Source organism: Muntiacus reevesi, chromosome 10 (assembly GCF_963930625.1).
Source record: "Muntiacus reevesi chromosome 10, mMunRee1.1, whole genome shotgun sequence".
Lineage (NCBI taxonomy): Eukaryota > Metazoa > Chordata > Mammalia > Artiodactyla > Cervidae > Muntiacus > Muntiacus reevesi.
This window is the reverse complement of record NC_089258.1, coordinates 78,221,402-78,245,017: the sequence shown is the minus strand read 5'-3', so window position 1 is coordinate 78,245,017 and position 23,616 is coordinate 78,221,402. Positions and strand designations below refer to the sequence as shown.

The following is a 23,616-nucleotide window of genomic DNA, read 5'->3' as shown; positions in this document are numbered from 1 at the left end:
GCTACAGGAGCCCATCCCTCTTTGTTGCTATTTTTAAACTCTTTACTTTTATTTTTGGTGGCACTGGGTCTCTTTTGTTCGCTTGGGCATACTAGTAGCAGCAAGTGGGTGCTACTCTCTAGTCGGGGTGCACAGCCTTCTTATTTGGTGGCTTCTCTTATTGCAGCACATGGGCTGCAGGCGCCCAGGCTCAGTAACGAGGGCCCTCAGGCTCTAGAGCGTGGACTCAGTAGTTGCGGGGCACAGGCTTAGCTGCCCCGCAGCATGTGAAACCTTCCGGGGCCAGGGATAGAACACACATCCCCTGGGTTGGGAGGCAGATTCTTACCCATTGGAACACCAGGGAAGTCCACATCCCCCTTTATAGGAGTTCTGGGTCACAGAACTCTTTACTGCTTTTAGGCCATTCAGCACTCTTCCCAACTGTCTCTGGACTTCAGCAGTGGATAATGAGTGTGGTGTGCTACTGCTGGCTATATCGGAGCTGCTTGTTAAATATTCAGGAGACAGGTGAGCTGACTGTTAAACCATTGGTAACTGGTACTGGTCAGTGGGAGTGTGTATACCGTGGAGATTGGCAAACACTACAAGTCAGGACTTTAAGAAATCTCCCCCATCTCCTGAGCGCTGGTCTCCCTCCTCTTTCTCTTCTTGTGGCCTTATCCCATTTTAATTCATTTATCGGGAATTGAATGGAGTTGTGAGGAAGGAAGGAAAACTCTGATCTTTGCTAGGTCTGCACTCTTTTTCCAGGATTTTATTCTTTAATTAGGCTGTGTTACAGCCAAACTGAACTGCAACCGGGACCCACTGTGTGTGGTGGGACTTGGAGAGCGCGTTTCAGACAGGTGGTACGGGAATAGTCCTCTTACCTGCAGATCCAACTCATGGCACCTTTGAGCAATTTCCTCCTTGGCCGACAAAGCTTCATTTAGTTCTTCTGAAGTTTTCTTCAGCTGAGTAGAAACGAAGAGCTACAGTCAACACTGGAATATGACGTGGCAACAGCTAACAATCATACATGTAGAGTACAAAACTCCTTTCTCTTTCTGGGGGACAGCAGAAATCAAGAACCCTTCTGCATGAGTCAAAAGAAGACATTTCTTTTTTTTCCCCTGATGCTTGGTAAATGTTCAATGAACAAATCTGGAAATTTATAAATAAACTTCGCACTGTTTGGAAATGATTTAGACCAAATTTCTATTGTTAAGAAGCCACTTCTAACTATGAATATCTTTTAGTCCTAAGCTTCGTCTTTTCTGAACTTGGAATTTGGTTCTCTTATACATCTTTTCTTATCTGGGCTTGGTAATGTTTTGATTCTGTAATAACTGAGAAATTTTACTTTGGTAAAATCTATACGTGCTAGAACAGGGGTTCGACTGTTAAATAGCTAGTGTATTTCAACATAAACGTTCAATCATATTAAACCTCTGTGTTAATTTAGTGTATCAGTTTCAAAATGAAAGGTTTTTATTATCCTGATTCTCGGCACCAACCAAACAGTCTTGAGCTGGGTCCCATTATTATGATAAACTCTAAGTTAGCAATGTATGAAAACATTAAAGTTAATTGACTTTTTAGAAGAAAAAAAATCTATGAAAATAAAATTATATTGACTTTTCATTTCATGTGATCAAAAATCTCTGCGTAATGGATACAAAAGGAAGAAGTGCATTCAAGGTAACAAGTTTAAACTCAGATGCCACAGAGTAAGGAAAAGACTAATTACAATTTGGGCTAAAATTATAGCATACCCAAAGATTTTCCTGCAAAACATTTAGAAACCATGGGGAAGAAATGAGACAAGACAAAAAGCACAAAGGTTTCTATTCATTATGGAACGGATGTCCCCGAAGAGCAGAATGCAGCAACTGAGAATGTAACGACATTTTATTAAAAAGCAGTAATTAAAACTATAAATCAACTTTTCTGTTAAAAACCATAAGAGTATAATGCAGAGTTCCTTAAAGAAATACAGTAGCTCCTTAGCACATTTAAATATCTCCTGACACTGTTCACATCTTCACAAAGATGAAAGGAAAAAGAAACTTTTTCAATTGAAGAGTAACATGAAATAAAAGGTAAAATATCTTTTGTATTATAAATAAATCGTAGGACTAAAGGCATGCCATGTCCCAGGACTGCATCTGTTTTCTTAAATGTGGCATGCAGAAAGCCATCACTAATGGAAAAAGAAAAACCATGACTAGAAAACACAAAATATAGTGAATTAAAGAAGCTAATTTATTTAATAAATTTTGTTAGTTACAAATTACAAATTTTATTACAAATGTTTACTATCCATTAGTAAAGTGACTCTTAAAAAAAGTGACTGTAATTCTTGAATTTTTGGTAAAAAATAAAGAATTACACCAATATATTTTGTAAGCTGAAACACCCTTTCCATTAACATCTAAAGTTTACCCTTCAACCTCTGCACAGATAATCAATGCAAGACCAGGTACCTGGCGATCAAGGTCAACATAGGCATCATTCCCAGCAGACACAGGAGACTCTTTACTCATCAGCTGAAATCAAGATTTAAATTATTACAACCAGGAGACAAAAATGACATTCGACATAATATACTTGCAACAACAAACATGAATGCCTGACTGCCGGAGAATTGTAAAAATTACAACGAAAAACACAAATGTAAAAGGAACATTTTCTTACAACGTCGAAGCTTTGCTTCGCTGCAGGATTAGCCTTCACCTAAAATCATACGTGCAACTTCAGGGCGGGGCTACTCATGAGAATCAAGTACTACCTATCCTCACCACGAAAAGAAGACAAGCCTTTAAGTTGAAATGTGGCTTAATATTTTAAAACATTGACTTTTCGGTACAAAAAAAAAGCATTGCTAGGTAACGATCTCTGAAGAATAAATGTGGGTCAGATCAGTGTCAGCCCAAATGAGCTGCTGACGCTCAGATGACACGCACACACACAAATCTCTCGGCCTCCCCCACCCCTGTGCTGCTCAGAGAGGAGATCCAGGGGGTGTGTGAGGGTTTGGGGAGAAAGGGCAAAATTCTGACTGGGACAAATGTTGGGGGCAGACCAAAAATGCCCCCATTTCCTCCTGTTTCCTGTCTTATATTCTGTAAAAAGGACAAAAGAGAGGGACGATCACAAAGGTGGGGACATCTCATTGAGAGATCTTGTCACATCAGCCTTTACCCCACTCTTTACAGAGCCGCTCTGCTCAGCTGCACCTTCTTCTCTGGATCAGGGGTTCTCCAAGTGAGGGCCCCACACCAACACCACCAGCATCCTGAGAACCTGCCAGAAATGCACATCCTTGGGTCCCCGGCTCAGAGTTACTGAATCAGACTCTGGGGTTACGGTCCAGGACGCACACTGAAGTTTGAGAACCACTGCTCTCTAATCCTGCCTCACCTCCCACATCTGCTGAGCTAAAGCAAACTTTCCATAATGTTAACAGTCTCCGGATGGCTGGAGGCTTTCTCTTCTGCATTCTCCTATTTTTCCATAATAAAAGGCTTTGTATCTTTAGCCTGGTTTGCAGCTCCTGTGTCCCCACCTGCCCCCACCCCCACCCCGGACTGCAGCTCGTCTCCTCCCCCAGGGCTCAGCTGAGATGCCATGTTCTCTAGTAAGCCCTCCTCACTGTCCCCATACTGAGCGGCTCTTCCCCATGATGGTGATTTTCGCTCTGAACACTCTGGAGGTGTCTGAACTCCTTGTCTAACCAGGTCTTCCTTTAGACTCGCGCTCTGTGTGACCAGAGGCCACGTCTACCTTTTCACAGGTGTATCCACCAGCAGGCTTCTACTGTCCCCGCTGCATTCTAAACACCCAATGGGTATTTGCTAAGTGAACAAGATCAGTATGCACAGAATAGACATATCACCTAAATATCCACCTGCACATACCTTTTTCATACATTGTTCACTTGACATTTTAAAGGTCTTCCCTTTGTTGGAAGATACCTTTATTTGGTGACAAATTTTTACCAGCTACATAATAAACCATGGAGTGGAGGTGCTATAATGTCACATTCTTGCTAATGGAAATACACTATTTTCACATTTTTGTTAATATAAAATAGGCTGATAAAGTTGTGCCCAATCATGGCCTGAATTTCTAAATAATTATTTGGGATAAGATTCACAGAATGAAAATGACTCAGTTACAGATTTCAGTGAAAAAGAAAAACCCAAATAAAGATACCTTTTATTACAGAAAAATATGAGAATGCAGAATAGAAAACACCCAACCATATGGAGACAGTTAACACTTTGGAAAGTTTCTTTTCACACATCTTAATTTCTATTGTTTAACAAAAATGGGCTTATACTGCTTGCGTGTTCTGCATCCTACCCTTTTACACCTAACATGTTATAAACTTGCCCCACATCGCTACTTTTCAAAAAATATGCTTTAATGCTTACATAAAATGCCAACACACGGTTGAATCATACTTCATCTGTCCATCCCCTTAGTGCTGGGCAGTGAGGTTATTCCTAGTGTTTCAGTCCTAGAAAGTAAGGCTGAATAAACAGACCTGCGGTGACAGAGCAGAGCCTTAGGCGCGGGCTCTGCGTTATCCGGGTTCTAACTCTGCGCTGCTTCTGCTGTGAACCTGGGCTAGTTGCTCACGCTGAGGCCTCTGTCTCCTCTCTTCTAAAATGGGGACAGGGACAGTACATACCTCAAAGGATGAGATGTAACCTTTTAAGAAGGTTTTAAATCGTGGTAAAATATCTGCAACATACAAGCTGTCATTTTAACAATTGTTATGCGTGCACTTCAGCAGCATTAATCCCAGCTGCAGTGACTGTTAAGTGAGTTAGTGTTAACAGATGTGACGTGTTTACTGAGGCCCAGCACAGAGCAGGTGTGGATACACGCTTGCTATTACTATTATCGCTGTCTACCTCTGAAGACCTCGGACTTCCTCAGGATAAACTGCTAACAGTGGAAATACAGGATCAACCACAGGAAGGCAGGACAGTTAGCGGCCCCCTTGTTATTTCTTCCTGGTTTTGCTTAGTAACAGAACCCTCACGTTCTGGCTGAGTTCCATGATCACCTAGATTAAAGAACACATTCTCCAGCTGCCCCAAGTGCCAACACGAGAAAAAGCTGGGTAACAAGCGTGAGAATTGCTAGACGTTTTCTAAGCGGAAGTGGAGAACCTTCCTTCAGCCCTGCCTGCTGGGCAGGACGTGATGCAGGGACTGGGGCACGAGCCGCCACGGCAGACCACAGGGCTGGAATCCTGTGTTAGGGATGGCAGACCACGAGCTGCACAGAGTTGGGGCTCCTGATGCCCACAGAGGCAGCTCGAGAGCACGTGAGGGCAATTCAGACTCACATCTCGCTTTGGAGACCATCACTGTGTTATCTGAACACGCACAACCCTGCGTCTAACCCTCCTACCCCGATCAGCGCAAGACTGCCAAACCGACCCTCTGTTAAAAGCTTTGTTTTCTAGTAAGGTCCTGTGTAGTAAGAGAGGCTCTGGCTGACCTTTGTCCCCACGTATTAGAGGGTTGGGGTTTTGAGCCACTTGATGTCAGCCTGACTTCTGCGGAGGAGGGGACGGGGCTGGAAATTTCATTCAACCTTGCGGCCAAAAATCCAATCACTCATACTTATAAAACGAAGCCCCACCAAAACTCGGGTGACCTTCCCTGGTTGGCAGCAGCACTCTGCGTACTGTCACACATTAATGTGCCAGAGGGGACACCCCTTGATTCCACACGGAGGGGACACCAGAGACGGGGTCAAGGACCCTCCCAGACCTCCAGTGCAGGGAGTCATCATCACTGAGTTCTATAAGTCACTCTAGCAAAAGGCCAAATCTGAGGGTGAGTGGGAACCTCTGCATTCACAGTCAGTTGGTTGGACTGAACAGAAGATACTTAATTTGCACTTAGCATTTTTTCCTGTTAGTTACTTACTTACATTCTACAGTTCCCTTAAAGGTTTCTCCCATTACTTTTATGATTAAAAGTTTCTCCCCTCCTACGATCCACCAGTTATTAATCTATATTCCATTTTCAATACTATAGTTGTGTTTGACATCTGACGGAGTTAAGGACATGCCGCCCCAAAATATGCACCTTGGCCTGTTGACTATTTCAAGCTGAAGGAATGTGAGAAAGAATGAGGCCAGCCAAGATTTCCTGACCTTTCTCAAGCTCCTCTCGGGAGAGGTGCCCTCTCGATGTCAGAGGAGAGGCGTATCCGTGCCTCCAAGGTCCCAGGGATGCGAGAGGAAGCTGAATACCAGCCCGTTGCTGCCCTTTTCCCGCCCTGTCACATTTCCCCAAAGGACTCTCCACTCTTCATCAAATCCACGCAGGCTGAAACACTTCAGCCTTCACTTCTTCACAAGATTCCTGTGTTGTGTAAAACTTACTTTAAATACATTTGTATGCTTCGCTGTTGTTAATCTTTTTTTGTTGTTGTTGTTTTTTAGAGGCCCCAGCAGACAACTTGGAAGGGTAGAGGAAAAAAGTATCTTTTCTCTCCTACAGTTGCAAATAAATATTCATCTAGAAAGTGCTTTGAGTCTGGCAGGAGCTGAAGACAGATTTTCTCCCAAACAAGAGACCAATACTTAGGTGTGAGGCAGTCTGTAGGTTAAGACAGATACTACTTAAAATGGCTTTAAGAAGCAGTCAGAGTGGTAGTCAGGATGGCCCAGCGGTCTAAGGCGCTGCGTTCAAGAATCAGTCAGTCTACTATTCCTAACTCATCAGTGTATTAAAAAAAAATTAAGAATAGTTACCAAATATCTACACCCCCAAGAGGAATGTTTACCGTTTAAATAAAAATGAGATAAGCCACAGCATAAGTATCAAGGAAAGATTCTCAGAACCTGAGCAGGCGAATCTCCTTAAAATGTCTATCTCAGATGCTCAGACTCAGGTTTGCTCCTTCAGTTCCTCACGAGCTGTAAGCACAAAGGTCCACGTACCTCCTGGATGGCGGTCATGACAACGTGCTGAACAGACTCCTCCATCACCATGATGGCTTGGATGTACTCTGAAAGCAAGCATAACCTGGGATGTCAGTGTTCAAGTGACAGACAACCGAGGGAGCAAAGGCTAAGACTTCATCAGTTCTGGTACGAGGCTGCCCGCGTTTTGACTCTTCCTCAGAATCTCTCGTACGTGGTTAACTACGTGTGTTGGAGGTAAAGTGAAAGCTGAAAATCAGCACATTTCTTTCCTGAAACTGACTCTCCCCTCCCCTGTAAAGTTGAGGCTACAGCTGAAAGTCCCAGGAACGGAGGATTTCAGGAATGCAAAGCAAAGAAACGGTAAAGCCTAAGGCCAAGAAGGAAAGGACTCTATATTCTGTTCCTAAAATTTAAACATCTTTCACACTGTTCTCTGTGACATGTCATAAAACTCTGATGCCTGTGTTTTATTCTTATGTGACATCACAGTATTGAATTGTGTAATTTCTTCTTGTTGTTCAGTTGCCAAGTCGTGTCTGACTCTCTGCGACCCTATGGACTGACTGCAGCATGCCCGGATTCCCTGTCACTTCACTATTTCCTGGAGTTTGCTCAGAAGCACGTCCATTGAGTCGGTGATGCTATCTAACCATCTCATAATGGTAATTTTTACCTTAATATTTTCTATAATTAAAAAAAAAACTTAGGGAATCTGAGAACTGCTTAGAACAAAGAATTAAGATGTCTTTAAGACAGAGACTGACATCATAGTTTAAAAATACTGTGTAATCCTGGGCTTTAAAGTAACGACCCACATCTTTAATAAGTGAAAGAACCGATTTCATCAATCTCGTCCTCACCACTGCCAAAAGAGAAGAATCCCTTAGTTGTTAGTACTGACACAGTTGGGGGAAAAAAAATGTCTTGCCTTGTAAAAAAAAGCCCTGGAAATAGTTTTATTTTCAGATCCAATAACAGATGAGAGAGTGAGGATGAAGCATAAAAAACCAATAGGCCAGCTGAATTTCAACAAATATGGCAAATATATTTTAATAAGAAATGTTTCAAAAATTGAAGTCATTAGGAAATTTTAGCCTTAATCTGCTCCTCTCCCACTCTACATCCATAAAAATACCAAAAAAACTGGCTCAGCATTCTAATATGAGATAAGGGGAGTCCAACTGTGCAATTCTTAGTGATCTTTTGGCAAGAGATTCCTGGATTTTTAATGCCAAACTATAATCCTTAGCTTGACAGGTAACTTGTTTAAAAAAAAAAAATGTGACCTCACTATTAAATCATGACATTCTAGTTGTTAATGCCTCTAGTTCAACAAAACACGTTTCTAAGGAAGTACTGCCCTAAGAATACTTGTAAACTCCATCAAATGTGTGGTGATGCACACAGACATACACAACACATTACATGCTTAAACCACAGGCCCTGTCAGAAGTGGGAATCGTGTACGTCGTAACTTAGGCACTCTCTCTGGTTAAGAAAGAAATTCCTCTGGTCTGAGCTCAAGCTTTTGTCCGTTTGGTTTGTTGCGAGGCGCAGTCCACGAGCCTTGGAACAAGGCACCAAACACGGCCTTTCCCGGCTACGGGGCCGCTGGCACGGCTGGGAGCAGGACGAAAGGCTGAGACTGGGGCGGGGGAACGGGGCCAGCAGCCCCGGGGACCTGCGGGGTGGGGGGTTAGTCAGGTGTGAGAGGGGAAGCGTTAGTTAAGAAGCGGTGTTGCCACGTCAAGGCCCTTCCCCGCGAACACCGTAAAATGCCGGATGACATAAAATGACGTGAGAACCAGGTTAGTGCACGCTTTTTGAAAAGTAAAAAAAAAAAAGTAAGTTAAATCTTAAAAGTTAAAAATCTAGGCACGTACAATCTAAGCATGTCCTGGGAGCAGACTCAGGAGCAGTGGAGGATGCGGTGGGCTGTATCAGAGAGCTTATCCTGAAAAGCGAGCGTCCAGGTCCAAAACCTACAGTGCAGTTTAGCACAGAGTACCGAGTTCTCATGTGGAAGAGACACAGGGTTTTGCCCTCACTGGCCTCTCATGAGCAAGAGATCTGGGGCGAATAATACTTATATGAGTCTCGGCTTCCCGGTCTACAAAAAGTTGTTGGGTTACCAGGCAGAAGGTAGACATTCAGTTAAGTAGTATTACTAGTGTGTTTTCACTACTCATCTTTGCTTTTTCAAATCCACCACCATGTATTTGCCCTGGTTTGAGAAGTCATGAGGCCAAGATAAACGGACGCTGAGCCAACACTCTGAGCAGTTGCTCTTCACTCTAGGAACTGAAAAACATCCTCTGAACAGAAAGCACGTTTTCTGCTGTGCTTTATGGATTACAGAGCAAAGACACACACGGCTTCACTGACTCCTCGTGCTGATCGGGTTTCGCACCCTCACTTTGGAGACGAGGAGACAGGCCGAGCGCCTGATTCCGGGACAGGCGGCAGATGGCAGAGCCCCCTGGTCAGCCTCACACCTCGTGCCCTACATGCCCAGCGAAGACAACACTCAGCAACCCAGGGACTCACGGCATTTGATGCGAGCTCTCGGCTGTCCTCCTGAGGACAGAGAACGCTCTGGACAGTGGGGTGCTAAAATCCTGTTCAGAGTGTTCACGGCTCATGTAATCTTCAGGGAAAAACTCAATCTAGGTGTTACACAGAACACATGGTCTGTGTGGGAAGCTCAATAAATGCTATGATTGCTTCCCCATAGGACTACAGATATAGGTAAAATTCTCATCTTTTCCTATTCGGACTCTTGTTACCAGCCACTCTTAACGGCTACATACTTCCAAGAGCTGAGGACTCTCCTAACAGAATAAACACGTAAGAAATTCTTATCTGAATTCAATGAACTATGCCAAATAATTTTCATCTGCCCTTTAAAATCAAAGCACCTACTTGGAAATGCCCGTCCCACTCAACTGCAAGTTCCATGAGGGCAGGGACTAGGTCGACTGACTGACTGTCCCAAACCCGAGCGTGATGCGTGAATTCAGTTAAGTGTTTGTGAAATAAATCCTTCCACCTACAATATCTAATTTTAGGTAAATTATATATCTTGCCATCTAAAATATCAAATTTTAAGTTTCCATAGCTGAACTGATCATAGGTATTAATTACTATTAATCAGTAATTAATTTGGCTGGACCTTGTCCAATTAACAGTAAATTTCATCAGATTTGAAAATAATCTACACTCAAAGAATTAGGTAGCCTTGCAGAAAGGGGAAGGAAATCATGGCAATCAAATATGTTTAACCTGTAAAACTCTTTTTAAGCTTGAAAATAGATTACTGGCAAAATCACAGAAAAGGGCATTCTTCATGAGTGGCCTTAAGATGTTCCTGTTTGAACATGTGATCTGTATACATGTATATGAACTACTTTCTTCGGTTATTTTATATGCTCGTGCTAACTTCAAATACGTTACCTTGCTTCTGTTCGCAGTTCACAGCACAGCCTAAAATGAGCTGAAGCATCCTTCCCAGCTCTGCGGCGTCGGAATGCTCCGCGATCAGGTTCACATCGGGAAGGGTGAAGTCATTGATCTGCTGCCCTAGAATCTGGCCAGAGAGAAATACTTGAGAGCTGCAGTGACATTTACATGGCCAAATAAAATATCTGATGAGAGATGAGTGGTCAGCACCGGAAACTCCCTGCTCAGAGCAGAGCTGTCTGGTCGACCTCACTCCCAATTCCTAGTTCTACCTCCCACGCGTAAGTTATAACCCTCCTGAGTCACGGCAACTTAGTCTGTAATCCCGTATGTGGTGTGGACTCTGAGCAAAGAAATAGCACTACTGGGCCCTCCACCTCCCCCAGGAAGACTGGCTGTGCACTCCCTAGAGAAGGAGAGCCCAAGAGGTTCTGAAACCCAGCGGCAGCGCAAAGAGCAGAAATAAAAGGTAGGTTTCACGCCCGCAGCAGCAGGATTCCCCGGGTCACCTTCACTCCACGTGACTCCAAAATGCTAACAAGAGGCCCGTGTCAGGAAAGAGAAGGGAGACTGGCCCCAAATGAAGCATCTGAGGACCACTGGGTAGGCGTCTGTCTGATGATGGTACAGTGAAGAAGACCCTAAAGGCATGAAAGCAAGACCAATGTGGCTGCAATATGGGAGGTGAGCAAAAAGGAGGAAAAGGGGTCACGTGGCATCCGGTGGCTCCTGGTGAGAAGTAAGGATTTGATTTTCAACACAACGGGAAACCAAGGAGGATGACGAGGAGGACGAGATTGACGGAACCAAATTTCTGTTTAAAAAAAAGTAGCCTGGCTTGAGAGTGGAGAACAGACTGCAGAGGGGCAAGAGTGAGGCCAGCGCCGCCAGCCGGGCTACATCAGCGACCCGAGCAAAAGCTGATGACGGCCTGGTGTAGGGCGCTGGCAGCAGAGGCGGAGAGTATGGTATTCTGGGGAGTTAACCAACAGCTCGTGCTGGGGGTATCAGGAGGAGGAGGACTGCAGGATGATTTGCAGGGGCTGGACTTTGAGCAGGAGCGTGGATGGCAGGGTCACGTGCTGAGATGATGAGGACAGATAACCTAAGCACAGATGTGGATTTAAATGCAAGTCAGTTTGTTGAGAAAAACAGTATGGAAACAAGAGGTATTTCTAGGCTGTGGTGTGTTCATTTGCTATCTGTGATCACGAAATTTAAAGAAAAACTAGTTCCACTGTCTGATTCTTTTCCCCATTGATGTCCTGACCATCCTGAAACAGACTCAGGGGATAAACTGAGTTAATCTTAGGATGGGAGTCTGCCAAGGCATAAGACGGAAGCAGGGAAGGGACTTGTAATTTTGCACCTTCATGAGTAAGGAAAGACAGCACAGAGTTAACAGACAGCAGAAAGGAAAGCTTACATAAATGAGTAACCCCTCACAAACCATCCATATGATAGTGAAAAAGATTATTTATCTAAAAATCACTTAATAGCTGGTTTCCTGAACCAACATCATAGAGACTGTACAATGGAAGGTAAAGCTGATTATTAATTCTGAGTTAATTTCTCCTTTACTTGAAACTATTTTCAAGTACCGTAAAATTAAACTATCCTATAGTAATACTTCCAAGGAAAATGAAAAAAAAATGTCCTTACCTCATGATTGTAATCCAGGATTCCTTTCAAAATTTTCTTTAAGTTGCTTATCTGTTTAAAGAGAGAGAGAACAACTGGGTAAAGGCCAACCACAGATGAAAACATACTTGAACCTAAAAAACTGAATCAACCAATCATTCTTGTTAATCATAAACATAAAAAATAAAATTCAACAGGACATTTGAATCACCATCATAAAAAGGGACTCGCAATGGTTTATTTGATCTAAAAGATTTATAAAGCAAATTAATTAAGCTTCCAATTATTAAGTTAAATTTTCAATGTTCTGACCACATTGACAAAATCAGAAGGTAATTGAGTAAGACTTAACAGTAGGATCAAACTATGTAGATTTTCTCCAGGGAGAGAAAAAAAACGTGGCAACTTTACTGAAGACTTGAGTTCAGTGCCATTTTCCCCAGAAAAGCAGAGTTACATCTTACACAGAGGTTAAGTTCTAAAGCTAGAGGATTAAGCAAAAGTTATAGTCAAAATTATCTTTGGAAATCTTGCAAAGCAACCTATGAATCAGGTTGTCACCTATGAAGAAATGTCTCTAAGTTCCTCCATGGTCAGAAAAAGAGTGTGTTCATTCAGCTGAGACCAAGGAAATATTTAGGAGACATTAGGTTAAAAAAAAAAAAAAAAGACTGTATCTTTACATGTTTGTACAATGCTCAGGACTGCAAGATAACAGTGCTGTAAGAAGCAACTTCACAACAAGCCAGGCTGAGGGACTGACACCCACTCAACTCCGGAGGCAGGCTCCTGGCTCTGCCGCCCGGGTGAAGCCACTGGCACGGTCCCCTGGACTGTTCACTGCAGACTTGTATCTTCCCCCTTGTTTTTTGGACCCAACTCAGACAGCTGGATTTGCGTCAGGATGCACACGCGGTAGGATTCCTTCGATCATCCACCTGGCTGTCCCCAGGTGGATGCTCCTAGTGGAAGACATTCTAGGAGAGAGGGCAGGAGCAGTGGTAGTCATCAAAGAAAAGATTCCACAGCAGTGGGGTTCAGGCTCATCGAAGCCATACTGAGTTTTAAGGGAAGACAATAAACTGAAAACATCATCCTTAAAAAAAAAAAAAATCTCATAAACAAGACCAACATGCTCACATCCCTAAGAAAATCTGGAGTCATGGGAAATATATAGTCTACTTTCTCTGGTGCTACCGTGTTCATTTATCTTTTAACATTTTAACTTAGAAAAAGTCTTAAAGATCAATGCATTCATTTAAAACAGTAGTTTATTCGCCACTGGAAAAAACTACAAATCTTATCATTCATTCATCAATGGTATCTTAAAATCAAGGGTATCTTAAAACTGAAGAAATACAGCTGCAGAAATAGAACACAGGATATGATGCAGAGAACAGGAATGCAAATCACAACGGTGACTTTCAGTTCTGAACATTAAGAACACGACAGGATTCCCCCTTCTCTGGGTTACTGCCCTGCCGCCCTCCTGACACTGACAACCGTGCGTGTTTATGTGTCTGTCTGTATACAAGCCGTGTACACAGGAGTGGGGAATACAGCTCCTTCAGCAGCAACCATGAGCTGGTGAGCAGCCTGATTTCTATGTCATAACACTGAAGAGCTACCTCTTTAACTGCCTATTCTTGAAAGGCTATTTCGAAAATAAAACAGTGCCATTAAACAGCATCCATTCACTTGAGTTTAGTGAAAAAGATGAATTAGATTCTGTCAGACTCAATGTCTAGTCAATGAATAAATATTTTCCTCAAACATGTGCTTTATGAGGAAATATAAAAACAAACCAAGCTTGGCCCATCGTTAAGTCCAGGGATTTCACAAGCTGACTCATCTGCATCTGAGTCGCTACTAAGGTGTATCAAGGGCTTCCCTGGTGGCTCAGGGGTAAGGAACCCGCCTGCCAAGGCAGGAGACGCAGGTCTGATCCCTGAGTCGGGAGATCCTCTGGAGCAGGGCACAGCAACCCACTCCAGTATTCTTGCCTAGAGAATCCCATGGACACAGGAGCCTGGTCAGGCTACGGTCCACGGGGCTGCGAAGAGTCAGACACGACTTTCAGCGAGTAGATAACAAACAACAACAAGCTGTACCAAAAATAAATGATTCTAGAGTTCTCCACCCTGCCAGTTACGACCACAGAATTATTTCGTGGAACAAGATTACAGAGATGGAGAGGGAGGCGGCAGTGGCCGAGGGCCTGGGTGGTGTGTGCGCATGTGGGGAGGCTGGCAGGGATGGAGCAGCCCGCAGCCCCGCCGTGGGGCGGGGACACGCACGTGGATGTGGACAGAGCCAGGCGGGGCCGCAGACGCACAGAGAAGAGTGTCCGCAGAGCTGGGGAGCTCCAAATACACTGTGCGGGGCACCCACATCAGACCCTAGGTTTGACAGAAACTGGGGGAACAGCACATGGAACTTCTCTGTACTTTTCTTTTCCCAACCCCTTATGAACTATAATCATTTCAAGACAGAAAGGTAAAAAAATAATTTAAGATGGGCTGAAATCTGTATTTTTAAAAATAAAAACAAAACATTACTGCGTACAGCAAGGTTAGAAACTTAACTAACCACACACGCACACACACTTAGGTGGGCGGGAGGCTTCAGTGTGAACTGCATTTCTCATGTGGGTTTTGGTCAAAGATGCTTGAGAAGACCTGAAAACTAAGGTTACCAGGATGGAAATAAAAATAATTCATTCTCTGAGTGCTGTGGACACAGTTAATAATGAGCAATATTTCCTCATCTTTAATGACAACACTAGCAACTAACATGACTGTCCTAAGTACAGTACACTCGTTAACTCATTTATTTTCATGGGGCAGATCCTGTCACAACCCTCATTTTACAAATGGGGAACTCAGGTGCTGAGGGGCTGAAGCCTTGGCCGGGGTCGTGAGCACCAGGCTGGGCTGTGGACACAGGCAGCCTGAGTCCTCGATCACTGTGCTTCACTAGACAGCATTTTGGTGAGCAGTTTCAGGTTACCCCCATCTTTAGTTCCAGATTATTCACCAAACGCTATTTCAGACACATCAGACCCAAAGTCAGCAAGTGTCACAGACCCCCAAGCAAAAGACGTAAAAAGAAAATACCTTCAGCCTCCAGTTATCTCCTACTTCAGTTTTGATTCTGTTTAACCAATTTTCATCAAAATACGCAGGATCTCTGCAAATAAGAAAAAGCCAGCATATTAAGATCATGTAGCGCTCAACCTAAAACAAAACACACACAAACACAATTGAAATTCATCTTGCATCATCACTTAATTGCCATGTAAAAACGTACTTGACACATATAAGTCACAAAATAACTCAATACATGAGACTGAATGCAATTACAGTAAGTTTCTCTAAAGTCAACCGTTACCAGCTTGTTAAAAACATTTTTTAATCAAAAACAAGCTAAAAGGTGAAAAGTTATAACATAAAGTTAAATATATTTTTAAAATCATACACTAATCTGGAATTAGTAGATACCACACTAATATCTAAAAGCAGTCAAAGTCAATGACAATTGTTTTAAAAAGGCCAAAGAAATATATTAAGAAGAAGGTTAAAATAAGCTATTCAATTAATATTTCAATGCCTTTCATCTCCTACTACTTTGAAGGTCACCAACAACGTTACTAAAATTTCAATGTGTTTAAATAATATAAATAGAGACCTGTTTATGTAAGAGTAGGCATCAGACAAAGTTGGATACTGTTTCTGTTTGCAGAAGCCCTAAATCTAAGATAACATTTAGATGTGGTGTGGACAAACAAACTGAAACAAGGATATAACCTGAATAAACTTATGCTTATTTTTCTTAGGAAAACCTCTAAAACTTCTATAAATACTAGAAAGAAAGAAAAAAAAAGCTTTTAGCCTGGCATGTCACCTTGAAGTTTTTGACACAGATGCTCTAAGACATGAAATTGTATTTGTTCAAGACCACAGGTTGAACACCTCTGACCTGCTCTAGCAAGTGCTGAACTGAAACATCCATTCACAACATAACTGTCTCCATTCACCCAAAAAATGTAACAGCAACCAGAAAAACATGTTAGGGCAAAATCTACAGTCTCAATTTAAACTGTCACTCAAACTGATATGCACAATCAGTACTAAATTTCAAGTTATCTTTAAATGAAATAACATGCTATCTCGAACTTAAAAATTTTATTAAAAAAGAAAGATGTACTTCTTTAGGCATATGAATTTATAAAAAAAGTTACGAACAAGTTATCTCCATAGAAATCTACTATGATTATTTTTGAAGCCTGTACCAAAGTTAACATATTCACTTTATTGTCTCTTTAATTTTTTTAATTGAGATATAATTCACAGACCATACAACTCACCTGTTTGAAGTGGGTTTTAGTATAGTCACATCACCACAATCTAACTTTTGAACTTCTCCATCATCCCCCAGAGAAACCCTTTATTCATTTAGCCATCACCCCTATTTCTCTCTTTGGCCCCTAGGAATTACTAATCTGCTTTTTACCTTCAAGAGTTTGCTGTTTTGTACGTTTCATGAAATTACGCACCGTGTGGTTTTTTCTGTCTGCTTTCTTTCATTCAGAATGTTTTTAAAGTTCATCAACGTTGCAACATGTGTCATCCCTTCTTTCCTTTTTATGGCTCAATAATATTTCACTTATGGGTACACTATACTTTATGTATTCATCAGCTGATCATCATGCTTCATGTGGGTATGTGCCTTGGAACGGAACTGCCGGGTCCCCTAAGAACTCTGTCTAACACGTGAAAGATGACTGAGCTGTTTCCCAAGCAGCTGTACCACTTCACATTCTCAACAGCAGCACACGTCAGCTCCATTTCTTCCGTCTTGCTATTTGTTGCTATCCCTCTTTTTAGTTATGCCTGTCATAATAGTGGATGTGAAGTCCTGTTTCACTGTGGTTGTGATTTGCATCGTCTTAATAACTAATAATGTGGAGCATCTTTTCATGTGTTCATTGGCCATCTGTATATCCTCTTTGGACAAGTCTATTTAGAATCTTTCCAATTTAACAATTGGGGTTTTTTTTTTTTTTTATTAAGTTGTTAGTTTTGCTTTTTTTTCCCAGTATTCAGGATAAAAGCCCCTTATCAGATATTAGATGTGTAAATACTTTCTCACATTCTGTGCATTATCTTTTTACAACGTCTTGATGGCACAATTTGCGGCACAATTGTTTTTAATCTTGATAAAGTTCAATTTCATCTATGTTTGCTCTTTGTATTATATCTAAGAAGCTTTTGCCTGATTCAAGGTCAGGAGGACTTACTCCTCTGTTGTCTTCTATGATTTTCAACAGCTTCAGTTTTATTTATTTATTTATTTTTGAGACTTCAGTTTTAAATGTAGGTGTTTTTCTGGTAGGTTATGATTCATGTGCGCAGTGTAAGTAAAGGGTCTAACTTCATTCTTCTGCATGTAGATATTCACACTCAACTATTTTTGTTTTGAGCTTAATGTAGCTTCTTTAGCCGAAACTAATTTGAGCCAAACTGCAGAAAGAAGGAACTTGTGGAAGACCGCTGAGGTCCGTTGTGGTACAGAAAGGCAGCGGGCTGCCTCGAGAACGAGACCAAGGACGGGGAGGCTGTTAGGAATCTGGACGGTACTCGTCTGACTTCCACCGTTGCTTCTGCCCATCCATACATTTCTCTCTCTGAAGACCAGCCTTTTCTGTTTCTCCAGACATGCTCCAAGTTTTCACCATGCCAGTTCAAGGAGAGTTTTGAAGAGCAGCCCCCAGCCAATCCCAATTCTAAATTCCCAGGAAACTGCAAACGACGAAGCCAGAGTCCATTTCCATCCCCAGTGTGACTGCCATGTGACCACAAGGCTGGAGTGGGATACACACTGGGCAGACAACCCCCCAGAAAGGGGCCTCTCGGCTTAAAACCTCTTGCGACAATGGATAATGCGAAGAAAAAACGACAATATAAGTCAATTCTACTAAAATATTACAGAATTATCATGAAAATACTTCAGAAAATAAAAAACTCCATATTTTTACTACTTAAATCATTGAAAAAGCCATAACCTAAAAATCATTATCACTGCCAGCCAAGTAACAGTCTTTCCAAATAAGAGGGACTCACGAGCAGGCCAAGTTGTGAGTCTGGTGCTGAGGGGGGATGCTCACCCAGAGCCAAAGGCACACTAGACTTCCTGGTTCAGTTGCGGCTCGGGGCCACACAGCTAAGAGACTTCCATCTCAACGGGAAACCCCTTAACTTATCAACAAAGGAGGCCTTGAAATGTTTAAGAAACTATACACTCTGAGAACTCCAAGACTACGGAATATTTGGTTTACAATTTAGAGTACCACGAATTGAAGAACTTGGAAAAATCTGAGCAAAACGTTTGAAGCCAAGCACTAGGATACAGTTGTTTCTTCCTAAGATCACCGCATCAGAACCTCAAAACGGTGCCTGAGCAGAGAAGGAAGGACAACCCAGGCAGCTGTCACCGCCCTGTACTGAGCACGGGTAACGTCCAAGCCACAGAGCGCGGCGCTCCGCGTTCACGGTGACCCTGCCAGGAAGGGATCAGCGTCCCCACGTGACGCTGCGGAACATCAGACTCAGAGGGCGAGCGATCGCCCCACGTTCATGCGGTTAAGCGGCACAGCTGATGGTACTGCCACTCTTCTGATAACAGATGAGAAGACTTCAACATGAAACCGGTTCCCTGCAAACACCACCACGGTCTTGCGGCCAACCCTCTCCTCCTGCTCAGCAGATCAGACTCGGAGAGCAAAGATCCACAACGCTCAGGACCACGCTCTGTGCTCAGTGGGGGCAGGCGTCTGTCCCGGCCACTGCCGTCTGCCGAGCACTTCGGGTCTGACACACGGCAGTCCCCACCGACACCTGTGCGCCAAACAACGTTGGGAAAAGTCATCGCGGTTTTACTGCATGAGCTTCCAATCTGCCACTTGGGTGGAACACAACAACAACAGGAGTCCACAGATCTAAACTACGACACAAATGAACTCTCTATGCAAGAGAACAGAGCCACGGACGCAGAGAGCTGGCTGGGCGGGGCAGGAAGTCGGGGAGGGCCGGAGGGGGAGGTCGGGGCTGGCAGATGTCAACTGTTGAACAGGGAGTGGATAAACAACGGGGTCCTACTGTGCAGCGCGGGGGATTATATTCAATACCCTGGGATAAATCATAATGGAAAAGGATGCTTCGTTAAAAAGAATGTATATGTAAAACTGAATCACGTGGCTGCACGGCAGTAATTAACAACACCATAAATCAGCTATACTTCAATTAAAAAAAAAAGGAACAGGAGTCCCCACCCGGCTTCCATTTAAAGTGACTTTCTGTAGTCATGAACTCTGGCTCAATGTGCCGGCATCTAGCCATAACTCTGTTTCTCTAAGCAGTTGACAATTTCCGGTGTTTTCTCAAAACCCCTAATTAACGTTCTCAGGCTAGGATCAAACAACATAAAGGCAATCTTCTCCAAAATCGTAACAGATTATACTTCTGCACAGATATGTAACCAACAAGGGATAATCTTACTGGGAGTGTTCCTCATGAGTAAGGGACTATCTTTAGCTTCTTACTACGTCCTGACTCCTGCTAAGAAAACAACGCAAACCAACCACAAAACATACAAAGCCATTTCCTCGACTTTTCCAGTAACACGTCTACTTGGCTATAGCTTCTCTGTCACAGGTTAAGCTAAAGGAAAAGCCCATTAATTTTAATCGCTTGTGTAATTCCACAAATATACATGTCTTCCTGTAGTCAACTGCCTCCACAGAAACCAAAACATTAAATTTTATTTCTACTGCTGAAATTATTCAAGTGCCATAATATTCTACCTGAATCCCCCAAATGAAGATTTCTGAAACAAACCCTGCATTTTGACTTAATTTCTTAATAAGGCATTTAAAAAACCGGGACACAGTTCCCTTACAGTGCTCTATCAGCTTCTACTATACAACAAAGTCAATCAACTACATTATACATATATCCTTGATACGGCATTTTTAGTAGCAACCTTTATTACTTTTTTTTTTAATAGATATGTTGATTCTTAGGTCTATTTTCTCATGATCTTTTCATTACACAAAACAATCATTTTGGTCCCCTGCCATTAAATGGATGTTGAAGAGTTAGCTATGATATTTATATTTTGCATCCTTAATGACAACAAAAATAAAGCAAACTATGCTTTATCCCCAGCTGTATCCGGATGAGTAACACAGGCACAGAAGGGACAGGCTCTATCTAAACCAAGGCAGGCAATCCAGTCCCACAGGCCAAAAGAGCGCTTCCACCACTGTCCACAGCTTGACCATCATTTCATCTTTCTTTTCCCTCATTCTTGATCTCTGAAATATAAAACCTGACAGCACTGAGAGGCACCTCTTACAACTTCTGATCTGGCTCTTTCAATCAATATGTGGTTGTGGTAGAACAAGAGATAGGTTTGGTCTTTGTCTCTGGTTCCTGGGGCTGAGCTCCTAAAAGCCTATGAATTTCCTGAGTGATGGGGTGTCCTTTACAATTCATCGTGAGCCGTTTCCAGCCACACCCGAGCTAATGTTAACTCACCGTGAGATCCCTAGACAGCTTTAGGACCAGGGCTGGTCCAGAGGGACGTACAGCCCCACCCCTAACCCCCAGGAAGGGATGGAGATAAAGTTCAAACTCATGGCTAAAGCCTTCACTCATGGCTCTGTAGTGAAACCCCCAAATAAGCTCCATACAGCAGGGTTCAGGAGCCTCGGGGTGGGTGAGCACAGCCCCGTGCTGGGAGGGCAGTGGGCCAGGGGCACAGAGCTCTGTCTTGCCCTAAAGCCCACACACCCCTGGGCATCTCTTTCATTTGGTTCCTGAGTTGGATCCTTTACAATAAAACTGTTATCGTAAGCACAGGGCTTCCCCGAGTTTTGTGTCATTCTCGCAAATGTCAAACACGAGGGGGTTCATAGGAACTCCAGCATTTGCAGTTGGCTGGGCAGGAGTGTGGGGGCCCCAGGACCCTGCGCACATCCACGTGGCGTCTGCAGTGGAGGCAGTCCCGTGGGACTGGGCCTTAACGCCGAGTTAACACGCCGAGTTAATACTTTGGGTGCCCTAAGTGTTAGCAGCAAAAGACTTCTACCTCAACTTGTGGGGCCTGAGTCACCTTGGGATGTTGGCGTCAGGGAAAACTTGATGGAAAATGACATAAGAGCTGGGAACTCTTCTTGGAGATAGAGGATAAAAGAAGATAAAGGTTGCTTTCTTTTCATTTCAAAGTCAACATTTATAATTCCATATTCATTCATTCAGCTAACATTTACAGAACACGTACTCCAGAGACGGACAAGTGGGTCTGGAAGTTGAGGGTGGCAGCAAGTTAAACAGGTGGTCGGGGGGTGGGGAGGCTATATGGGGAGATGAACGACTATCGGGGGGCCTGGTGGCTGGTGAGGAGCAGCATTTGGAGGTCTAACTGATAAACACTGGAGGCAGCGGGCTGGGCTGTGCAAAAGCCCTGGGGCGGGAGATGCGTGAGGATGAGCCTGGAGCGGCAAGAACACAGGAAAGTGAGGTCAGGATGGTGCCACGTGTGCAGGTCACGTGGGCTCTGATGTGTCACTCAGACACATGTGGGCCCTCGGTTTTCACCCCGAGTGACCTGGGGTGCCAGGGCCGGCCTGACGCTGGAAACCTGATCAGGAAACCCTCTGGCTGCTGCACGCACGTCAGCCTGCAGAGACACCGATGCCCGTCTGGAAATTAACACCATCAGGGCGGCTAGACCCATACAGTAGCAGGAAAACGAGTAACTTTCATCATAAACCTTTTTCAGTCCTAAAAATTCCACAATACACCTCTGGTAAGTGAGGCACTTACCTGCACCTCACCCACCACGGTTCTGATGCTACACCTCACATAACAAAGAAACGCTCCCAGAATACCATCTGATATTCAGTCTACACTCAAATCTCCTCCATTACATCCTTGAGGAGTCTTTGTTCAAACAGAACCCAAGAGTCACGCACGGCACTTGCTTTTGTTTTTGGAGCTGTGGTAAGAACACTTAACATGAGCTCTGCCCTCTCAAGAGACACTCAGGGTCAGAGTTCAGTCCTGTTAGCCGCAGGTGCAGCGCAGCACGGCAGACCTCGGGCTCGTGCATCTCGTGGAATGGAACCGTTATACTTGCAGAATAGCAACTCCCCGTCTCCCCAAATCCCAGTCCCTGGCAGCCACCGCCCCATGAGTCCGACCACCTCAGACACCTCCCGGACATCACGGGTGGAGTCTGGCCTCCTGGTACCGCCTGGGCACGATGTCCTCGGGGCGTCCACGCTGCGGCCCACAGTAGGTCTTCCAAGAAGAGCCATCCGACGTGTCCAGTCAGTGTCTGTCTGTCTGGGCTCTTTGATCTAGAACTCTTCACCCCTTTCTTGCTGAACAGACCGAGTCAACTGTCCCGCAACACAGCCCACTTTCTGGATTTGTCTGATCCTTTCCTCGTGACTTAGTTTCACTTCTTCCTCTGTATTCCTCTGAAATCTGGAAGTCAGATCTCAAGGCTAGATTTAGCGATAGTTTAAATGTAGCCGTCAGTATCTCCTACAGATTGGATGTGGGATATGGAGAACCAGAAGGAGAGGTTTTAAGGTCCGAGCAGCTGAAGGCCAGCAACGCCAACCACTGAAATGAGAGGACGTCTGACTGAGTGGGTCTGGGTAGAAGGCAGGGCTTAGCTTTAGACGTGATGACTCTGAGATGTCTTTCAGATCTGACCGGAGATGCTGAGCCTAAACCAAGTCCAGCTGCCAGAGGAGAGATTCACACTGGAGATAAAATCTGAGCATCATCAGGACACGGATGATATTCCAGGCCGTGAGACTAATCATCAAGAGGTGAAGCAAACCAAAGAGAAGAGGGGTGAGGCCTGAGTCTAAGGCTCTGCACCCCTAGGAGCGAGCACAGGAGAGGGAGACCAGTCCAGGAAATGCAGACCACGCAGCGAGACGGGAGAGCAATCCTGGCGGCCACAGCACCCTGGAGTCCAAATGCGATTGAGTGTCACAAGGAAGACGCAGTGAGGAGATGAGCATCTGTCCTTGGACCGCTCTCATTGGTCCCGGCGAGGACTGAGAGATCCCTGGAGCATTCCTGCCGTTCCAGGAGAGGATGGAGACGGCATCAGCGGCATGCAGATAACTGATGTCCCAAACAAGAGCGGCTCCAACGTGATGGTGGGGACACTCTGCTGGAAGAGGAGGTGGAGGGGGGGGTCTGGGACAGACGCTCCGCCGGGAGGAGGACCGGCATGGAGAGGAGTAGGGTCCTACGAAGTCTGTTTAAAGACACAGATGCCTGCTGGGGGTTGTGGCCCCGCAGAGCAGGGGAGGCTGTGGGTGTCGGAAAGAGGGCAACGGGAAGAGCGACGCTCCTGAGCAGGAGAGGTGATGGGAGCCAGCACAGTGCCCCCAGGTGCGGGCGTGACGGCGGGACTGCAGCCCGCAGGCAGCAACGGGCAGCGAGGGGCCGCACGGACGCTGGCGGTGGGGGGGGGGCGGGGGC

The 23,616-nt window shown here is 44.3% G+C and overlaps 1 protein-coding gene across 3 annotated transcripts in view; it reads right to left on the bottom strand.

Moving 5' to 3' along the window:
* Nucleotides 1-23,616, bottom strand: part of HOOK3 (hook microtubule tethering protein 3) — an 85,397-nt gene that overhangs the window by 48,132 nt on the left and 13,649 nt on the right. For all 3 annotated transcript variants that reach the window (XR_010664573.1, XM_065946489.1, XM_065946488.1), the window contains 6 exons: nucleotides 15,160-15,232; nucleotides 12,065-12,115; nucleotides 10,397-10,529; nucleotides 6,959-7,026; nucleotides 2,469-2,531; nucleotides 873-956 (listed from right to left, as the gene is read on the bottom strand). Coding sequence is in view for 2 of the 3 variants with exons in the window: in XM_065946489.1 (XP_065802561.1) it covers nucleotides 873-956; nucleotides 2,469-2,531; nucleotides 6,959-7,026; nucleotides 10,397-10,529; nucleotides 12,065-12,115; nucleotides 15,160-15,232 (472 nt within the window). In the remaining variant the exon portion in view is untranslated. The remainder of the gene's footprint in view (nucleotides 1-872; nucleotides 957-2,468; nucleotides 2,532-6,958; nucleotides 7,027-10,396; nucleotides 10,530-12,064; nucleotides 12,116-15,159; nucleotides 15,233-23,616) is intronic.